This window comes from Hirundo rustica, chromosome 2, assembly GCF_015227805.2.
Source record: "Hirundo rustica isolate bHirRus1 chromosome 2, bHirRus1.pri.v3, whole genome shotgun sequence".
NCBI lineage: Eukaryota > Metazoa > Chordata > Aves > Passeriformes > Hirundinidae > Hirundo > Hirundo rustica.
In genome coordinates this window covers 106,091,941-106,111,460 of record NC_053451.1, presented here as the reverse complement: position 1 = coordinate 106,111,460, position 19,520 = coordinate 106,091,941, and the positions used below count along the sequence as shown (strand labels likewise).

The following is a 19,520-nucleotide window of genomic DNA, read 5'->3' as shown; positions in this document are numbered from 1 at the left end:
TGACTAAAAGTTTGTTTAAAAAAATAAATAAACCAACAAAGTGACTTGGCAGAGGAGAGCTCGCATCGCAAAGCATTTTTGCCTGCGAACGGGAGTATTGCGGGCCCGCCCCGCGCCCTGGGCTGGCCGGAGCCGCGACTCCTCCGGCAGGGCCCGCCGGGGCGCCGGAAAGCGGGGCAGGGGAGGCCCCCCGGCCAGACCCGGGCATAGAGCTGCGAGGGTCCCGGGCGGGAAAAGGAGTGAAAACAAGCTGCAGACTGCTAGAAGGCCGCAGCAGGGCCCCCTACTTTCCGCCCGTCCCCGACAGCCTCGAGCTCCCTCCCGCCGCAGCCTCGGTTCGCACCGCCGGCAGCCACCGGAGGCTCTCGGCGCTGCTGAAGTCCCCGCAGATGCCTCGCCGAAGGTGCTCCGTGCCCTCCGGCTGTCGCCTGTGCCGCGGCGGGTACGGGTCCCCCCACCTGGTGCAGGCAGCGCGGCGGCTCCGCCCGTCCCTGCCCCGCCACTCGCGGTGTGGCGGCTCGCCCGCGCTGGCTTGGCCGGCGCACGGCAAGCCAGCGAAGGGAAGGCAGATGCGGGCCGGCCTCCCCGGCTGCCGGAGCGCCGCTCCTGGCCCGGTCGTACCCGCGGCTCCGCGCAGCTTCCCCCGGGCAAGCCCCGGCAGGGAAGCCCGGCGGGAAAGTCCCGATGAAGCCGCCCGGCACGGCCAGGGCGAGAGCAAGACGCGGCAGCCCGTCTGCTCGCCGAGTTTCGCCAAGGGCACCCCTGGGCTTCCTGGCTTTTTTGTTGTTGTTGTTTGTTGGTTGGTTGGTTTGGGATTTGGGGTGGACCTTTTTTAGTTACTGGGTTCATGAAATAATTGCCACCGGTGCCGAGGATGGCAAAAGCTCCCCGGAGCTGAGCACCGACGGCAAACGGCAGCTTTGCGTACCCGGCCCAGGAGTACCCAGCAAAGCCGGGCCGGGCTGAGACCGTCCCGCCGTGGATCGCGGGCCCCCCGGCCGCGCACGTCGGGGCGCTTCTCGCTGGCATCCCCCCGGCCTGCGGATCAGGGGGAAACGAAGGAGGAGTGAATGAAGGGTAGGAGCCCCGAGGGGCCCCGCTCCCAGGGAGGGGACGGCTCGGTATAACGTTTGGCTCCGCACACGCACCTTTAGGGCTTGGAAGTGTGTGAGTGTGCGCACACGGGCGTGGACACAGCCCGAGCGGCGTTGAGCCCACGCCAGCGCGGACACACCCACGCACTTCTTTTCTCTTAATTTTTTCTGGTTAATTAGGAGACATTCGTTCCGTACGGGAATCTTGGCATGAGCACGGAAAATGGGGCTGTCTCCGCTTCGGTGCTCGGTGCTGGGCATCACCCGAACGAGAGGACGGGTTATTTGAGGTGACCGGGAGCAGTTCCTCCGACGTGTTTGTGCTTGCAGGGGTCCGGGATCAGGAGCGCAAGCGTGAGCAGGGACAGGCAGCTGTACCGTGCCCATCAAAATTGATCTCAAACTGGCCAGACAGGGAGCCCGAACTTGTGACCGCGCAACAGGGAAGGGAAAGGAGGGAGCATAAAAAGCCGGCAGAGCTCTTCCGGCCCTGAAGCGGAGTGGAAAGCGCCGGCGGAGGGGAGATACGTGTGCCGAGAAAGGCGGAGGCTATCAGGGGCAGGGAGAAGGCTGCCGGACAGCACCGCACCGGGCTGCGCACCCTGCCCTGCCCGGGGCAGCTCTTCCCGGCTCCCGCCCTGCGCGGGTGCTGTCACGGAGAGCCCCGAGCGCGGACGCGGCATTTCAAACACCGGCGGCGAGCGCGGCGAGCGCGCGGCCCTGCGCAGCACCGCGCCGGCGGGCGGGCGGGAGCTGCCCGTGGGAAAACACGGCGCGGATCCCCCGGCGTCGCCCGCGCCGTCCCGCCCGCGCACTGCCGGGGGCTGGCAAGGGGCGGGCGGGGAGCAGGCTGCCGTCGGGCCGGGGGGGGGGGTGGGGACGGGGCCAGGCGTGCCGCGGGAACTCCGCCGCCGACCATCCCGGACGCCCCCGACGGCTCCCCCGAGCGGGTCCTCGCCGGCTGCCGCCCCCGCGGAGCGGGGGCGGAGCGCGGCGGGAGGGGCGGGGCGGGGCGGGGCGGGGGGCAGCGCGGCGACTCGGGGCGGGCCCCGATCCGAGAAGGTCCGAGCCGGGCTTTGCCGGGCGCCGTCTGTCAGCGGCCGCCCGGCCTCCGGCGGGAGCCAATCAGGGGGCGGCTGCCCGCACGTGGAGCCGAGGGGACTCAAGAGCGCCGCGGCCGCCGCTCACTCCCCCCGTGACGGGCGTCCCGGCGGCACCGGGCAGCGCCGCGGGGGCGTCCGCGCCGCCGCTCCCGCCCCGGCCCCACGGCTCGGCCCCGCTGCCGCCGCCATGAGCGGCCCCTACCCGGAGGAGAGCTGCGCGGAGCGCCCCGAGTGCAAAAGTAAATCGCCAACTTTGCTGTCCTCCTACTGCATCGACAGCATCCTGGGCCGGCGGAGCCCTTGCAAGGTGCGGCTGCTCGGTACCGCGCCCACCCTGCCCGCCATCGCCGCCCGCCCCGACACCGACAAGGCCGCGCAAGGTAAGCCCCGCCGTCCCATCCCGCTCGTCCCGTCCCTTCTCCCCGGCGTCTGGCAGGCCCGGGTGTGTGTCCCCCCTTCCCTGAGCTGTCTGCGGCTCGGCCCCGGCCCCGCTCCCCGCCTGCACCGCACGGCCGGGCGCTATTACCCTTTATCCCGTTACCGTGCTCGTTAGCGGCTGCCGTGCTGCCAGGAAGCGCGGCCGGAGCCGTGCCCGGAATTCGTCACAATTCTTTTCCTGGCGGTCGGGTACCGGAGCTTTAGGCTGCTCTTGCTTTCGATATAGGTACAATTTTTTAAGCCAAAATAAATCGCTGCGAGATGTGATCTGTGTGGGGGAAAGCCTCGCCCGTTCATATTAAACCTGTAACGGATTTCGGCGAGCGAGCTGGGACCGCGCCCGGCAGCAGCCAGGGCGGTGATAGCGGGTCGCCGGCAGCCGTCGCCCCCGGCCCCAAGTTGGGAGCAACCCCCTCCGGAGCCGCGGCGACCCCGGATGGGCAGCTCCCGTGGGCGACCTCGCTCCCGCGTTTTCCGGCGTACACCGGCGGGCGGGATTCTTTCCTCCAAAACCAGACTAGGAGAGGGGAAGATTATAGGAGCGGGGAACAAAACAAAACAAAAAACAGCGGAGGAATCCCGAGCCGCAGGGCAGACACAGTGGGGCCAGCGCTGCCCCGCCGTGTGGGACGGGGTCCGGCGCTGACTGCTGTCAGAGACGTGCCGGCGGAGGTCGGGGGCTGCCAGAGTCCCCGTGGTCTGTCCCGGCCCTGAGCGGGCCGCTGAGCCGGGCTCAGCGTCCCGGAGAAATTTCCTCCCACGCTAGGAGCAGCGGCGGGGCTGGCGTAAGGGACGGGGTAGGGGGTGGAAAATGGTACACGAAGAATGGCTCAGGCACTGGGCTCTTGCCCCGGGCTCTATTCGCGCAGATCCTATTGACCGAGTCTTTCCTTCTCTCTTCCTTTCTTTCTTTCCTCCGCACTCTTCTCCCTGCCACACCTGTCCGCTCCGTCCGACTGCTGCGGCCGTCTACGCCACTTTCACGGCTCAGGGTCCCCTAAGGGCAGTCCCCCCTTCGAGCCGGCCGAGCTGCACCTTCCCCCCAAACTGCGCCGGCTCTACGGGCCGGGCGGGGGCCGGCTGCTGCCGCCGCGGGCGGCGGGGCCTCGGGGGGACCGGCCAGAGGGGCGACCGGAGGGGGGCGCGGGCCCCGTGCCCGCCGCCGCCCCGTGGGACACGCTGAAGATCAGCCAGGCGCCCCAGGTCAGCATCAGCCGCAGCAAAAGCTACCGTGAAAACGCGCCCTTCGTGGCGCCGCCGCCCGCCCGGGACGAGCTGGGCAGCCCCGCGGCGCACGTCGAGGAACGGCCGGGCCCGGCCGCGCCGGCCGCGGAGGAGGAAGAGGAGGAAGAGGACGAAGAGATGCTGGAGGAGGAGGAAGACGAGGAGGAAGAGGAGCTGGAGGACGACGAGGAGGAGGAGCTGCTGGGCGAGGACGGCGGGGGGCTGCTGAAGGATGCCCGCCGGGCCGCCACCGCGGCCCCCGGAGCGGAGGGCGGGGATCTGTCCCCCAAGGAGGAGCTGCTGCTGCACCCCGAGGACGGGGAGGGCAAGGACGGCGAGGAGAGCGTCTGCCTCTCGGCCGGCAGCGATTCTGAGGAGGGGCTGCTCAAGAGGAAGCAGCGCCGCTATCGTACCACCTTCACTAGCTACCAGCTGGAGGAGCTGGAGAGGGCCTTCCAGAAAACCCACTACCCCGACGTCTTCACCAGGTACCGGCGCCGGGGCCCCGGCCGAGCGCGGAGTGAGCGAACCCCGGGGGGGACGGGACGGGGCCGCAGTGTGCTGCACCCCCGCCTCCGAACCGCCCTCCGGCGGTGAATCCTGCCTCGGACACCCCCGGGCTGGGAGGAGACGGGGCACAGGCTCAGGCTTAGGGGGGACCCAGGGCCGGCAGAGCCGGGGCAGGCCCGCCTGAAGGCCGCCGCCGGGGGTTATTTTTACCCGCTGCCCACCCCTGCTCTCGCCGCGGCCGCGCCGGGATCGCTTACGCGCTGCTCGTGGGCTGGAGCGCGGCCCGGGGAAGCCCCGGCAGCAGCAGAGATCAAAGCGCCGCTGCCTAAAAATACCGGCCCGGCACGCTGGGGCCTCTCGGTGCCCGCAGTTGCCCCTAACGAGCCCGGCGGGGCCTAGCCCGACACTGTCCTCACTTTCGGGGGTATTTTCCTGTTGAAAATGGGAGCTCGGTGGTGACGGGTCTGGCCAGCGGTTCCTCTGCGGGAAACGCAGGCGGGCAGAGCCGCCAGCCCTCTCCTCGCGCTCGTTGAAAATTGCAGCTCCCCCGTCCCGCCTTAAGGCTAGAAGGGGGATCGAGTCCCCAGAGTCGCACTTTTCGATCACGAAGACCCTCCCGATTTCTCGTTTGTTTTGCCCGGGGGGTGGGCAGTCGAGGGCGGCGTTGGAATCAGGAGTGTTTCACGGGGGCTTTTTTTTCCCCTGGCCCTCGGAGCCGCACATCGCCCGTGGGGCTCACCTCGGGGCGCCGCCTGGCCCCGGCCCCAGGAGCGGCTGTCCGGGCTGTCTGTGGACATACCGCACTTTTTTCGTTGGTGTTATTTTACGGCTTTGGGTTTTGCTCCAGGGCTTTTCATGCCCTGAGGGCGCGGAGCTCCGGCCGCGCCAGGATCCCAGTTGTGCTGGGAATGCTCCTCTCGGGAACACGGAGTCGATGAGCAGTTTTCCAGTGCCTTAGTGTTTTCCGATTTGCCTTAATTGTGGAAATGTGAACCTCCGTGTGGAGCTTCCCGGCTGCCGTCCCCTACACGGCAGCTGCGCCTGGAACCGGCCGAATTTGGGGAGCGGCGGGGAGGGGATGCCAAAACCCTAGAGTCCCGGGAGGCGCCCAGCTCGGCGGCCCGGAGTCGGGCCGAGGGCGGCGACAGGCGGTGTCCGCCCGCGGCCCGGCCCCGCTCGCCTCGGACACCGGGGGTTCGGGGCGCGGGCGACTCGAGGTGCCCCGGGCTGACGGCAGCGTCTGTGTCTCCCCCAGGGAGGAGCTGGCCATGAGGCTCGATCTGACCGAAGCCCGAGTGCAGGTGAGTGCCAGCGGCGGGACCGGGACCGGCGCGTCCCTCGGCGGCGCCCAGGGGAAGGGTGGCCCGGCCCTCCTCGGCGGCGCCCCCGGCCCCGCCAGGGCCGAGCCATCGGTTGGGGAATCCCCGTGTGATTAAAACTCAGGGCTCCCGTTTCGTTTGTTAGAAACTCGCGCGGCCGCAGGTCGGGTATTTGGCTGCCATCAAATCTCCAATCGGGCTTCATAAAAGCCCACTTAGTGCTAGAACAAACAGGGCCATTTGAAGGCGAAATGTTGTTTGATTTCCTCTCCGCCTGCACAAGGAGCTGGCTAATGCTATTTGATTTCCCATTTTTGATAGCAATAAGCCTGCATTGATCTAATAGTGAGTGAGTGCAATGCTATTAAAGGTGTTTGCAGCCCCATACCAGAGTGCATTTCCCAACCCGGGTCTCATAACCAAAGAGACGATAAACATTGGGATGCCCTGATTGCCAACAGAAAACAGATGTCTCTGGGTTTGAAGCTGAGCAAATCACTTTACAGTTAAAATCGGGCGCTGATAAAGCATAATAAATTCCATATGGCTCATTTAATACACAACAGCTTCTTGCATTAGAGGGGCTAATGATGAGATTTGTCCCCTCCTTTCTGTTGACACATTTCTCCATTGTCAAACAGAGATGTGACAGCAAATCAGTATTTTCAGCTCAGGGGAACAAGTCGTGGGAAAGTTAAATAACTTTTTTTAACAGAAAGACACCCCCTTTCTTTCTCCTCTATTCATGGCAGAAGATGTAATTAAGTGAATATGAATTATGAGAGCCCCTTCGTTTACCTTTGGGTGTACTCAGACTTATTAATTCAATAAGGGGGAATTGTAGCGAGGACAGCTTGCTAATTGAGTTTTAGCGAGGGGAGACGCTCCCTCCGTGCCAGGCTGTTGCCTTCTGCACGAACACAATGCCTCTTCATCGTGGGTACCCAGATAGGCGTGCGTGGAGATCAATTCCCGCTGAACAGCTGTATGGAGAGACTCGAAGCGCTGCTGCCTTTCTGCCTTCCCGGAAAGAAGGGTCTCGTACTGAGCTTACAAAGCCGAGCATAACAGGAAAAACTGCCCACAACTGCCCCGAAAAGATTTTACAAACGCCTGTCTCTTAAAGTCGCTGTCTGTAGGTGCGTGTGATGGCCTCACACTTGGTTATTAAGGGAATATTTTATTTTCCTTTGAAATGTGGTTTATTTTCCTCTACTTCTCTCCCGCTTTAAGCGGGTTTATTTTACGATTTTTGCTTTGTGCGAGGGAGAAAGGATAGCAGTGCCATGGCATCCTAACTAACTTTCATAAAATAGATCTTAAAAGGGAAGCTTTGAAATCTATATTCGCTGCTTTGGTTGTCTCACAAATTATTTCTTCGTTTCAGACGTCAGTGAAATTACGACTTTTTCCCCTCTCTTTAAATCTGAAGGGAAAAAAGTCTCCGATCCCCAAACGATATAATTTGTAAATATGCCCTTTAACGGGGAAAAAAAAAAAAAAAAAAAAAAAAAAAAAAGTCGCGATGTGGGTGTGAGTGCGGAATAATTCCCGCATAGTCCCCCTGAGCAATCGCATTGCCGCTGCTCCAGGGCAGCGGGAGCCGCCTCACGCTCCGATTTCTGCTGCACTGCCGCGCCCCTCCGGGAGCCGGGGCCCGCCACAGGGCCGGGGCTGTCACCGAAAGCCGCGGCCCGGCCCAGCCCGGGGCTCGGCGCGGCACCGGCACCGCCACAGGCGCTCCCCGCGGGCCGACCCCGCTTGGGGCGATCCCGCTTCGGGAGCGGCGGAGGAGCGGTCGCCGTCGGGCCGGCGCGGGGCTCCCGAGGGGCTCGCCGCTCCGAGGGCGCGGGCAGGCGTATTAAAACCGGTTTTTCTTTTGGCTTTCAGGTATGGTTCCAGAACCGTAGGGCTAAGTGGCGGAAGAGGGAAAAGGCTGGGGCTCAGACACACCCCCCAGGTTTGCCTTTCCCTGGTCCCCTGTCAGCAACTCACCCCCTCAGTCCATACCTTGATGCTAGTCCTTTCCCTCCTCATCACCCAGCTCTAGACTCCGCCTGGACCGCCGCCGCCGCCGCGGCCGCCGCCTTCCCCAGCCTGCCGCCGCCGCCCCCCGGCTCCGCGGCGCTGCCCCCCGGCGGGACCCCGCTCGGCCTCGGCACCTTCCTGGGCGCGGCCGTGTTCCGCCACCCCGCCTTCATCAGCCCCGCCTTCGGCAGGTACCGCCCGCCCCCGCGCCACCGCCACCGCCACCGGGGGTCCTGGGGCGGGAACGGCGCCTGCGGCCGCGCGCGCCGAGCCATGGCGGCCCCGGCCTTCGAACTTGGAGCGCCTCGCAGCCGGCGCCCATTGGGCGCCGCGCGGGTCACGTGCTTCCGCCGCCGCCGCTCATTGGGCGGGGGCAGCTCCCCCGTGCGGCCGCGGGTTCCCCGTGGGGGCGGCCGGGCCGCGGCGGTCGCGGGAGCCCGGGCGGGGCAGGGGCCCCGAGGGACGGGCCCGCGGAAAGCGGCGCTCCCACGAGGAAACGAAACCCTTGAGCGGGTTTCCCTGCGTGCACGCGTGGCTTTCGCTTTGCTCGGGTCGGGGGTTGCTGGTAATTGTCCCCCCCTCCGGGGAGGCCGTCACGGACGGAATTTTAGCCGCGGGCATTGAGCGGGGCTGAGCTCCCACAGGTTCGCGTCGGGACGCGTTCCCCGGGAGCCGCGGTCCGTCCTACGCTCACCCGGGCGGAGAGTCCGCGGGCGAAGCGCGGGAAGCTGCTCGGCGGCAGCGCTGCGCGCCGAGCCGGAGCAGGCGGGGGCGGACAGGTCCGGGGAACGAGGGGAGCCAGCGCTGCCCTCCCAGCACCGGAGGTATTCCCCCCGTGCATCCGCTTCTCCGCCGGCTGCCGCCCCCGGCCGCTGCCGCCCTGACTGGCAAGTCGGGGAGGACACGGCTCAGCGAGTTTCCCCCCCCCCACCTTTTTTTTTCCCCCCCAAGAAAAGTATTTTGCCCGCCCGACGTCGGGTGCTTTCCAGCGAGTCTCCGTCCCCTCGCGTCTGAGCTTGGCGGGAAGGAGGCGAGCGGGGCCGTGCGGGGCCGGCGGTCCCCGGCGCGGCGGTGACGGCCGTCTCTGCTTCCCTTGCAGGCTCTTTTCCACCATGTCCCCCCTGGGCAGCGCCTCCAGCGCCGCGGCCCTGCTGCGGCAGCCGGCGCCGGCCGCCGAGGGCGCGGTGGGCTCGGCGGGGCTGGGGGACCCGGCCAGTGCCGCCGCCGACCGGCGGGCATCCAGCATCGCCGCCCTGCGGCTGAAGGCCAAGGAACACGCCGCGCAGCTCACCCAGCTCAACATCCTCCCCGGCAACAGCACGGGGAAAGAGGTGTGCTAAGGCACGGCTGCCGTCCGCGGCGTGCGGGTTAGGGTTTTTTTTTTAGGGGGCAGAGCAAAAAGAGAGAGGGAGAGAGGAGGAGAGTAAATAAGCGAATCAATAAAGGTCAACCCAGACAGCATGAATCAAGACCAAACGGGGGGGAAAATAATAATGATTTTTTTTAGAAAAAGAGGACCAGCAGCTGAGACTGTAGTAGGTTCTCAAGTTAGGAACTTGGAGAAAGCGAATGCCTCTCGCATCAGCCCTCGCACGAGTGAAACGACACTTAAAACCTCCTGAATAAGTAACTCCTTGGCTGGTACATTTCTTAAATGTACGACCTGTCCATTTCCTCTGAACATCGGGGGAGAGAAAGAAAAGTTTAGAAAGGAAAAAAAAAAAAAGGAAAGGAAAGGAAAAAAAAAAATCCCTAATAAAAGTTACTATATATTAGCGTTTCATACACTAAATATTTTTCCTTCTGTTTATCTGGCAAGAAAAAAAAAAAAAAAAAAAAAAAGAAAAAAAAAAAGAAAAAAAAAGAAATAGAATTGTAATTAAGAAAAAAAATAGAGAAGCTAAGAGAGGGGAGAAGCTACCCATATCTTCTTAAAATAACATCCTAGGATGTTAAGTTGGTCAGTTAGAAGCGCTGGAGAACTATTTTACATGTTGCAACGAGCTGCATATGCTAACCAAGGATGCTGCCAGTGCAGACTGAAAGTAAATTTGATGCTGTAAGATAACCAGTGCACTTAGGGGAAAGGGTATATCTTTTTCTTGTTATATTCTTTATCACTACACCAACCAAGGTTTTTATATCAAACCAAAGGGAAATACACTGCTAGAATATGGACTGTTTAAGTCACTAAACTGTGATTATTGATTCTGTACATACCATTGTTATAAAAAAAGAACAGAGCTTTGTATATTTGAAAAGTTATAAAACAATTGCACTCAGTGTAGTGTTGTAAAAGTTTGTCATTCTGTAGATTCTTACTGTGTTGTAGATATAATAGGGTTCCTAGACAAATATTTATGTACAAACTCTTTATTTAACTTATTAACTGTAGAGGTTTCTGAAACCCTCAAGAGGCAATGGTACAGTACTTTTTCGTGTAATGTCGTTATTGTTAACACTTTTCCTTGCTATCCGGTGGAGAAGTGCCGCGTTCAGAAAATAAACAAAAAAATACCTTTAACAAAAAAAAAAAAAAAAAAAAAAAAAAAGGGCCGGTCCTTGCGGGGGCTGCGGGGCCACCTGCGGCGCTGCGGGAGCCCGGGGCCGGGGCCCAGCCCCGCCAGCCCCAGCGCCGGGACCCCCCCGCGGGGTCTGGGTGGGCGCGGGTGGCTGGACGGGGCCGGCGGCCGGAGCTCGGGCGTGGCGGGGCAGCCGGGAGCCGGCAGCCCCGTTGGCGAGGGGATTTGCGCATCGCCAGGTCGGGCGGGGCACCCACGGCCGCACCTGTCCGCGCTCTGTCGCGGGCAGCGTGGCGTGTCCCCCCACGGTGCTCGGGGTGCTCCGGGGTCGTCTCTCGGTGCCGGCGACCCCGCACCGCGGGGAGCCGCCCCACGCTCCCCGGCACTCACCGGGCGGGGACGAGCAGCCCCAGCCTCCGCCGCTGCCGCAAGTCGGGGGCGGGGGAGAAAATCTGGAATTTTTGGGAACGCTTGGCTGCCCCCGCGCCTTTGGGGTCACAAAAGTTTCTCTGCGCCTGCCCCTTCGTTCTCCTCGAGGAGAACTTCCGTTTCTTCCCTCTTCCTTTATTACCCCCCGGGTGGTTTTCTTCCTCGTCTTTTTTTTCTTGTTGTTTTTTCCTTCTCTCGCTCTTTTTTTTTTTTTTTTTTTTTTTTTTTGGTTGTTGTTTGTTTTGTTTGTTTTGTTTTGTTTTGTTTTGGGAGGTGGGGGTGTGGAGGGGGGAGTGGGGGGCGCAGCTCTCCCGTCTGCCTCTTCCGCGGAGCAGGGCCCGAAATGCAGAAGCCCCCGGCCGCGCTCCCTTCCCCGGCCGCGATGGCTCCCGGTCCCCCGCCACTGGGCCGTCGGAGCGCTGGAGTGCGGGATTCTGTTTTAGGGTGATTTGGTTTAATCGCGGCAGCGCTCCGCAACGGCGGCCCGCGGCCGGAGAAGAGCCCATGTGCACACGGAGGGGGCCCGGCCCGGCCCGGCTCGGCCCGGCGGGCGGCTCCGCGGGGCGACCCCGGCTCCGAGCGCCAGCGGGACCCCGGCTCCGAGCGCCAGCGGGACCCCGGCTCCGAGAGCCAGCGGGACCCCGGCTCCGAGAGCCCGCGGCCGGGAAGCGCCGCCGGAGCGAGCCCCGCGCGTGGGAGCCCGCCGCGAGCCGTCCCCGCAGCTCCCCCCTCCACTCACGGCATTTCATATCCCGCACCCCCAACCCCGCCCGCCCCCGGCCCTATTTTTGAGTTCTAAAAACCCACCATAGGCGCGAAAAAAAAAATTTATGGGAAAAATAAGGCTTGTTCCTTGGACGTTATTAACAGTGCAGCCTGAAATATACATTTTTGCCTCAAAGAAAAGGGAATCATTATCAAGCCATTAGGCATTAAGAAATGTCATTCAGTCATTTTTATTCATTCTGCTGAAATCTTCGTAAAAGCCCGAATCATACTTCTGCAAGCAGCAATTTTGTTAATCCAGGGGGTTATTACTCTGGTCCCTTATTAGGATCTATACTGCTGCCAAGCAATCCTATAACCTTCTCAAAAGAAGTTTACCTCCGTGTTATAAAACCAGTAGTGGTATTTATACTGTGCAATAATTAGTGTATTACCTGAATCCACTAACAGGTTCATTTTATCTCCGCACAAAACCCCTAGTCTGCTTATAGAAAGCTTGTGCCTCCTTTGGCGCTGTTAAAGTGGTGAAAGAGTGAATGAAGGCTGGTAGCACTTTCTCCTTTCGCCGTGCCTTAATTCCCATCTCTTTTTGCTCTCATCCAATTAGTGCAGTGTATTAAGCGGTTTATCATCTCATAGTCAGCTATTGAGAGAAACAAGGCGAACACTTTGCAATAGAGCCTGCTCTCCTTTGACACCCTCAGGTACTTACATATTCCACTGTGCTATGAATAATAGAGGAAGAATAGAGCGCTAATTCCCTCATCAAAGAATGCCTTGTCTGCTGCTTTGCTCAACAACACCATTCTGATCAAAAGAAAAGCAATAAAGCTTAGCATAACAAAACGAAACCTACTTATTAGCTTAGTGGTTAAATTAATGCAGAGCCGCTGCTATTCAAAACCAAGGTTTGAAAACAGCCTCCAACAACCTGATAATGCTGCCTTCGGGATGAAGGAATTTTAATCTGAAATTTGAAGCTGGCACAGATGAGTTAATCTATTAAACTGCTATAAGGAGGGTGCGGGAGAACTATTCAATTAAGGCACATTTAAGGTGCCCTGCAGAAGACGGGGATGGATTCGAAGGGGAAGATGTGCTCCGCTTCGGCCTTAGAAAACCGCCTTTGGCGGCGAAAAGAGGGATTTTGGCACGGCAGCAACCGTGTTTGCGGATGGGAATTCTTTTTCACATCGCATATGTCATCAGCGAAACCTGGCCACCGGCTCCATATATCAACACTCCTCTTCCCCGACTGCAAATAAATACAAATAAACACAAACCTTAATTTTAACAGCACGGGGTGGGGGAGGGGGATACGAGGAGGAAAAGGAAGGGAAGGCGATTCGGGCCAGGCCAGCCTCAGAATGCAAACCTCCGAACTTCAGTCTTCCCCAAATTATTTGCAGCGCAGCATTTACCAGCCCCATTTAATATTAAACGCTATAAAGATGATTTTGCGTTTCCCAGCCTTTCTGAGGGGCCAAGACGAGGCACGGTGCCCAGAGCTGATTAGAGAGGGAGAGGGGAGGGGGGGAAAAAAATCCGGTTTACTCCTTGCCAAGACTTCAGCTCTGATCTGACCAGCTTTGCTGAGAGGAATCAAAAAAAGCCTCCATTCGGGGTAAAAGCCCTCCTTTCCCACCCTCAGTCACCCAGACCGTGGCTGTGCCGCTCACGGCTCCTGCGCCTCGCTGTGCGGGGGAACAGCCCCTGGCAGGGCCACTCTGTGCTGCTGCACCCTACACAGTCATTCCACAACACTCTCATTTAATCTAAACATCCCTAAACTTGCAAATTAACAGGCTCTTCAGCTGTAATTATACAGATACATACAAGTGCCACAGGGTCAGGTTATGCCATATCTATCCATTTTATTTGTATACCTAATGTTTGGAGAAGGTCACACTTTTCACTTTCCTAAGGCATTCTACCCAGTTAATATCAGTAATATCTTCATAATCCTAATTGGGCCAGACACAAAAAAATCGAAAAATCCCTGAATGAAATTACAAGAAACGAGGATCTTTTGGAGTTCTGCAACTTCAGTACGTCACCTTGGCAGCAACACCTTCTTTACAAGACAAGAGTCCAGATAAAGTCTGTTTTACAGTATTAACCCAACTAAACATATTGGGAGGGATCGATAGCTCACCAGGGTGGGACGACATCTGCACAACACCAGAGACTGCAGAGGTTCCATTTCCCACCATAGCGATTCCAGGTGAGCAGAAATGAAAGTTCCAAAAGTTGCTAGGAAGATGACTGTGTATTTAGGCATATTCAACCTGACACTTCCCATACTGACACACAGCCTCTTCCAAATGCCACTCTGGGGACAAATGAATGTCATAAAATACTCTGAACACAAACAGACACATGTGTCCCTACAGTGCCCAACATGCTCATGCTGATCATCTCACTTTTTCTTCAAGCTCCCTTTGTTAATGGCTGTTCATCCTAAAAACAGACACACAAATCTGTAAGACCAGGAAAAGTCCAGAGCAGTACGACCTAGCGTGGACTGTTTTCAACCATCAAATCATAGAATCAAATTATCTTTTACTAGAAAACTTTATTTTTTTTTCAAGTGTGAAAAAAACTTTACATTTTATACTGTTAAAGATTTAAAAGCAATTCTTTATAACCTTAGATTAATATATCACATTGAAAACGTAATGGCGAACAGCGTACAACAATATTTTGTGTACAAAGCATGTACCCAAATTTATTCTCTTGACATATCTGCTTGTCATTTTATTAGAAGTAAATGAAAAATACAATTTGTTTGTAAAAACTGTAAAACCTCCAACACAGTAATTATTACAGAACAGTAACTATGATTTTCTGCTTTCCATTCCCCTGTTATTGGTTACAATGCCATCCCAAAAATATTTTTCCTTATCGATTGCTGACTTTCAAATACTTTGAAATAAAACACATTTGTTACTTCTGTATGTGTGAAATGGGTTTTGTTCATGCGCATGTCTTTACATCCATACAGAAATTTTCAACATGGCAAAATACTATGCTTAAAGATGCTTGGAAAGACTCATAATAAAATGATGGTCCCTATTTTTAGCACCTCTGGATTTCAGTCCTTCTCGAATGAATTTCAAAGTAAAGCGTCCCTACCTCTGTTCAGAAGGTAATAGGACATTTAAATGCCTTTAGGTTTAGTATTGTTTTTAATTGGTATGTTTATGATCAGGAAGAAGATAAACCGTGAAAAGGCAAAACATTAGTGCTCCTACTGAGACCTCTACTAACCTCTCTTCCTGAGAGCACCTCTAGTAAATACCCTGGAGCAAAGTCTAGGATCACTTACATTCCAGCAACTCTCACTGGGAATTATCCAATTAAAGCAGCAATTCCCCCACCCCCTTTTCCCTCATAGGTCTAAATACACAACAAAAAATATTGCAAAAATCAACAACTCCATATTTTAATAACCCTGGCTTCTCAATGAAGAAAAGGAAGATAAAAACACCTTGAATACTTCATATCCACAAGAATCATACATCCTGTGTTCATCTCCCATTTTTCCTCCTCCAAAGAGACAAGGTTATTAAAACATCATTGTACATACTGAAATAGAGTATTGCTGAAGAGCAATAAACAAGGCACTAGCCTCCCCCCATTTTTAATCTTTCACTGTCTTTCATTACTAGACTCTCCCACAGATCTTCCTATACTGACAGAGAAGAGTTTGCCAAGGTTCACTTCCGAGTAGCCACTCATGGACAGGCATTTGTCTACGGTGCTCTTCAGTCTTTTGTAGGCCTCCAAGATTTCCCTCCTGAGTGGCTTCTTCTTCAAATACTCTAGAAGAACAAGGGGAAAAAAAAAAAAAAAAACCAGAGAGGGATTAAATTACCAAAAAAACCCAGGATTTTTGCATTCATTAGACTGTGAATCAAGGTATTTTAAAACGAAGTCAATGTTATAGTTAGCAAACAGCACATTTGCAGCAAGCTCTCCCACGTTCTGCTGCCTTCCCTGCCTCTCCTGAGCGAGCTGGTGAGCGGCCATGGTGAACCTTGGCCGTGGAGCCAAGGCTGAAGCTCCCTCAGCCCCACCAGCACAGGAGCAGTGGGAAAACTGGCAACAGCCACCCCTAGTCCAGTTTTGTCATCTAGCTGGAGTGAAATGGGGGTTCACTAAGTCACAGCAGAGAAAGTCACAGCAGAGAAAGTCAGCAATACCTGTGCTGGCCCTGGAAGGATCTCATTAAAAAGGGCCAGGTGCCTTAACATAGTGAGAACTTCGCAGAGGATCACAATTCATGTCCAATTCATGTCCCTCATCCCTGCTGTTAACACTGGCACTGGCACAACCTGGGACAGACTTATGTATTCTCAAATGCACCTTGAGTGCAGGATGGGAATGGCGATCCTCAGCACTACGGAGGCACTGGAAGGAAAGGGAAGGAGCACAGACAAAGGGAATTCCATGCTACTTTACCCTAAAATGGAGAGAAGATGCCCAGTATCTCAACCAGGAGATGTCAGGTTCACCTGACACATGAATGAAGAAGTTCCCAAATGCTTGATAAGAGATGTCTGGAGGACAAGACATTTATTCACCTGTACCTTTATGTGTGTGCAAAGTCATGCACATGCGTCTGTACATATTTCAGCAGCAAAGATCTAGATTCTATTTCTGTTGAGGTTTTTTTCTTAAATTCTATGCCATTAAAATAAAACACCCAAGGGACTTTGTTTGGCTGATTGTCCAGCTTTTCCTTTATAAAAGCCGTGGACAAAGACTAAAAGAGCAAAATATTCTACTGCTTTATTCCACAGTAATGCCAAGTGGATGCAGATCCGGCGTAGTTGTGCTCTTACCAACTGCACATTCTAGAAACACCAGCTCCCACCCAAAAGCCTGTTCCTGCAGTTACACCTTGGAACACTGGAGAGCACATACACTGCAAAACAAGGTGCCCCTCCAGGCAGCTGCCCTGCATCTAGACTGGAGGGACTCCAGGTCCAGCAGAACTAGGAGAGCACAGCACAGGTACTTACAGGTCAAGATTTGAAGCCACTGAGGTGCAGGGTAAAGCATGTGTCTTGTGAGCAACCAACACCATCCTTGTACTGCTCATCAGCTTTGCCTGAAAGCTCTTGCCTCACTTCTCCCTGACACCTTCACAGCCCTCTTTGTCCTTAGAATGTGTAACAGAGGAGCCTCCATCCCCTCCCAAACAGCTTTTACTCTTCAGCATAAGTTAAGATGAAAAACCACTTGTCCCTAAAAACAGTGGGGTTTATTTAAGAAAAGGTTTTTGGGGAGAGGGACACTGGGTTTTGTGCCTATCTGCCTAAGGGATGAAATGACTCATTTTTGTGACAGCTCACCTCTGTGATGCGACTGAGATGAAGGTGTCCCATCAGACACAGCCTCATCTCAGCAGCCAAGGACCGCTACATGAGGAGATGGCAGGGATGGGAGGCATGGTGACAGAAAAAGCTATTACAATTTTGAGGTTTGGGAATTTCTCCTTCCTGAGGATTTACAAACATTTCTGCACAGCCTCAGATGTTGTAGTATGAGCTCAGCAGACTAGGTCTGGACACAATACACACAGCAATGTTTTACTGAGAAACTGCCACCTGCTTAGGTTTCCCATGTTATTCACAAAGATCCCCTGAAGTGAACTGCTTTGCATGAAGCTATCAACACCTTAAAAATAAAATTAAAATTTAAATTAACGATGCCTGACTAAGTGAATACATTGATTAAAAGCACTTTGATAAGCACCTTTCACGCATTGTTGTGAAGAAGATATGTATTGTGCTGTCACATTCAGTTTTGTGTCTGGGCAGTAAGCAAACAGAGGAAGATGCCCTATTGAAGATACCAGTTTTTCCGTTACACAGACCGTAATGACTTAAAGTCTATTAGCAGAATTGAATTTTCCTTAAACTACAACTCCAATACAATAAAAGCTTGATTATGTCAATCTGCTCATTAACAGGCTGAAGTCACTATGGCATAAACAGATTTAACGATTCTGAAAGTATTTAGATATAGGGTTAAATTAAACAGACCTTGAAAATTGCTTTAACCACATCCATAAAAACACCAACCGCACTTTGCCGCAAATTGAGCTCTCACTTGTTTACGTATTTTCAAGATTAATGATACAGTAAGCGGGTTCACTTGCAAGTGCTCACGTTAGCCAAACCATACTCTTTATACCAAGGAACTGTGGAAAATACTATCTTTACACCTCAAAATCAGGCCAAAAATAGTTTAAAGCTTCCCGGATCCCAGGAGGGACCAAGGTAAAGTACATCAATGCGAACAGCTGGCACATGTGAACAGAGCAGGAAGGCACATTAATCATTAGAACACTGAGGCAAACAATACACCAGGGCTAGAAGTAGGGAACAGAAATACAGGCCCAGGTACTGCTCCCGTTCCAGCTTCAGGGCTCCAGCCATCCCACCAGCAGAGCTCCCAGCTCCCCCCAACATTAAATCTAAACTCCAATTATACGCAATAACCTTTCTGACAGTACGTTTCAAACATTTCTTAGATGCAATTACCCTTGTAGAGGCAGGCAGGAAAGGGTGGACTGAAAAAGAGGAGAAATACAGGGGCCTCGTTGAAGTAATGAGGCCAATTTTAAGTTTCAATTATAAGAGAATGGGAGCCGGGAGCTCCGGGAGGAGAGGCAGGCAGGGCCGTGCCTGCAGCACCATGCATTTGAATGACACAAGTGCATCTGATGACTGGGGAGAAGAGATTTAAAGAACTGTAGTAATACAGAGCAGGGGAAGATGAGAGAGGACACAGCTCCTGATGTGTTTACCTCCTTTGCTGATGGGATATTGACTTTTCCCACCAGGTTGGTTAGAAAGGGGACTATTTACGCTGCCACACAGCAGAGTAAGAATGACAACCAGCATCACTCTGTGCTCCTCTGAGTAAAAGACAACTGTGACCGTTGTGTATCACACAGCCAAGTTACCACACCATCCAGCTTAGAGATGCATATAAAAGCTCCTGCTTTCTTCCTAAATGAGAATTTAATCAATAACATGCCTAAGGCCTTCTGAAAACTAAGCTATACAAACTGACTGAAATTGCCTTTTAGTACTCACGTTCTGAAATAGTTCTATACCCATTATCACTCCATCATTGTTTTAGTAACACCCAAGTTCAGCGGCAATGAGCAATCTTTTAAGATGACCACTGCTGCAGAACGTATACATGGCTATACATAATGAAATGTATTTATTCACATGCAGAGCACACAAAAGACACTTATCAAAACAAATATAAAAATAAAAAAATGCAATTATTTTAATAGACATAAAACCAGAAGATGTGCTTCTGACTGTATGCAAGTAAAATTCAGGTACTGTATTTTCTGAAGTTAGTAAATCACTGACTCTGGTAAATACTATGGAATCATACCACCAAGCATGCAGGTAATCTCTCCTTCCATCTCCCAACATAACTGCCCCTTCCTTCCCTTCACAAAACACAGCCTGAACTTCTGGATATCCCTGTCAAATTCAGTACCCCATCCAAGCCCTTGTTTAGCTACTTAGGTATATTTTATATTATTAGGGGAAAAAAAAATAAAATTAAAGGTTCCTGAAATCCATTTACCCTATGCTGCTGTTCAGATGTTGGAAGCAAGGATGGAGATAGTTGGAGGCTATCTATACCTGACTGCATGTTTTCTGTTTATTGCAATTTCTCTTAATTTCTATTAAAATGATGCTGAGTAACCTGATAGCCACGATCAAGAACTTTAATTCTTGGATTCCCTAAAATGTGGTTCAGTGAAAAGTCTTCTGTTTTTTATTCCTCCTGATTGGACAACCAAACTGTATCATATTATTAAACTCTCTCCCCCAGTTATTCTGTTGATAGCCTGCTCCTCAGAGTGAGAAGTAAAAATATATCACATTCCTTTATATTTGTGTGCGTGTATCTGCACCAGGTACGTGAGAAACAACATAGCTGCCTATGAGCACAGTGCCAAAACGTTGGCTTGTCTGGGAATGCACAAAACCCCCTGCAGAGTATCATTTATGTAAAGTATCATGTCTCTATCACACATTTATTTAAGGAGTTAAAGAACATACTAAATTAGCTCCTAAATTT

The 19,520-nt window shown here is 54.4% G+C and overlaps 2 protein-coding genes across 6 annotated transcripts in view; one reads left to right on the top strand and one right to left on the bottom strand.

Moving 5' to 3' along the window:
• The first annotated feature begins 2,299 nt into the window (after positions 1-2,299).
• On the top strand, positions 2,300-10,147 carry ARX (aristaless related homeobox). 2 transcript variants are annotated; one of them, XM_058419309.1, is made up of 6 exons: positions 2,300-2,577; positions 3,627-4,347; positions 5,625-5,670; positions 7,579-7,648; positions 7,733-7,907; positions 8,816-10,147. In XM_058419309.1, the coding sequence occupies exons 1-6, from the start codon at positions 2,385-2,387 to the stop codon at positions 9,054-9,056; spliced, it is 1,446 nt and encodes a 481-aa protein (XP_058275292.1). In that variant the 5' UTR covers positions 2,300-2,384; the 3' UTR covers positions 9,057-10,147. The 2 variants fall into 2 exon arrangements, with proteins under 2 accessions (XP_058275292.1, XP_039913154.1); XM_040057220.2 differs by having other exon boundaries at positions 7,579-7,907.
• A 3,521-nt stretch (positions 10,148-13,668) lies between these two features.
• The window catches only part of POLA1 (DNA polymerase alpha 1, catalytic subunit), a 190,931-nt gene continuing 185,079 nt past the window's right edge, over positions 13,669-19,520 (bottom strand). For 3 of the 4 annotated variants that reach the window (XM_040055869.2, XM_040055872.2, XM_040055871.2), the window contains exon 37: positions 13,669-15,217. In XM_040055869.2, coding sequence (XP_039911803.1) covers positions 15,045-15,217 — 173 coding nt within the window. In that variant the 3' untranslated portion in view covers positions 13,669-15,044. The remainder of the gene's footprint in view (positions 15,218-19,520) is intronic. The other variant, XM_040055870.2, reaches the window with a different exon arrangement.

Bases quoted from the DNA above. Each gene is read 5' to 3' on its own strand.
- ARX (XM_040057220.2), top strand. From the start codon at position 2,385: ATGAGCGGCCCCTACCCGGAGGAGAGCTGCGCGGAGCGCCCCGAGTGC. The intron at 2,578-3,626 runs GTAAGCCCCGCC...TTCACGGCTCAG, and splicing joins CACCGACAAGGCCGCGCAAG to GGTCCCCTAAGGGCAGTCCC. The intron at 7,908-8,815 runs GTACCGCCCGCC...CTTCCCTTGCAG, and splicing joins ATCAGCCCCGCCTTCGGCAG to GCTCTTTTCCACCATGTCCC.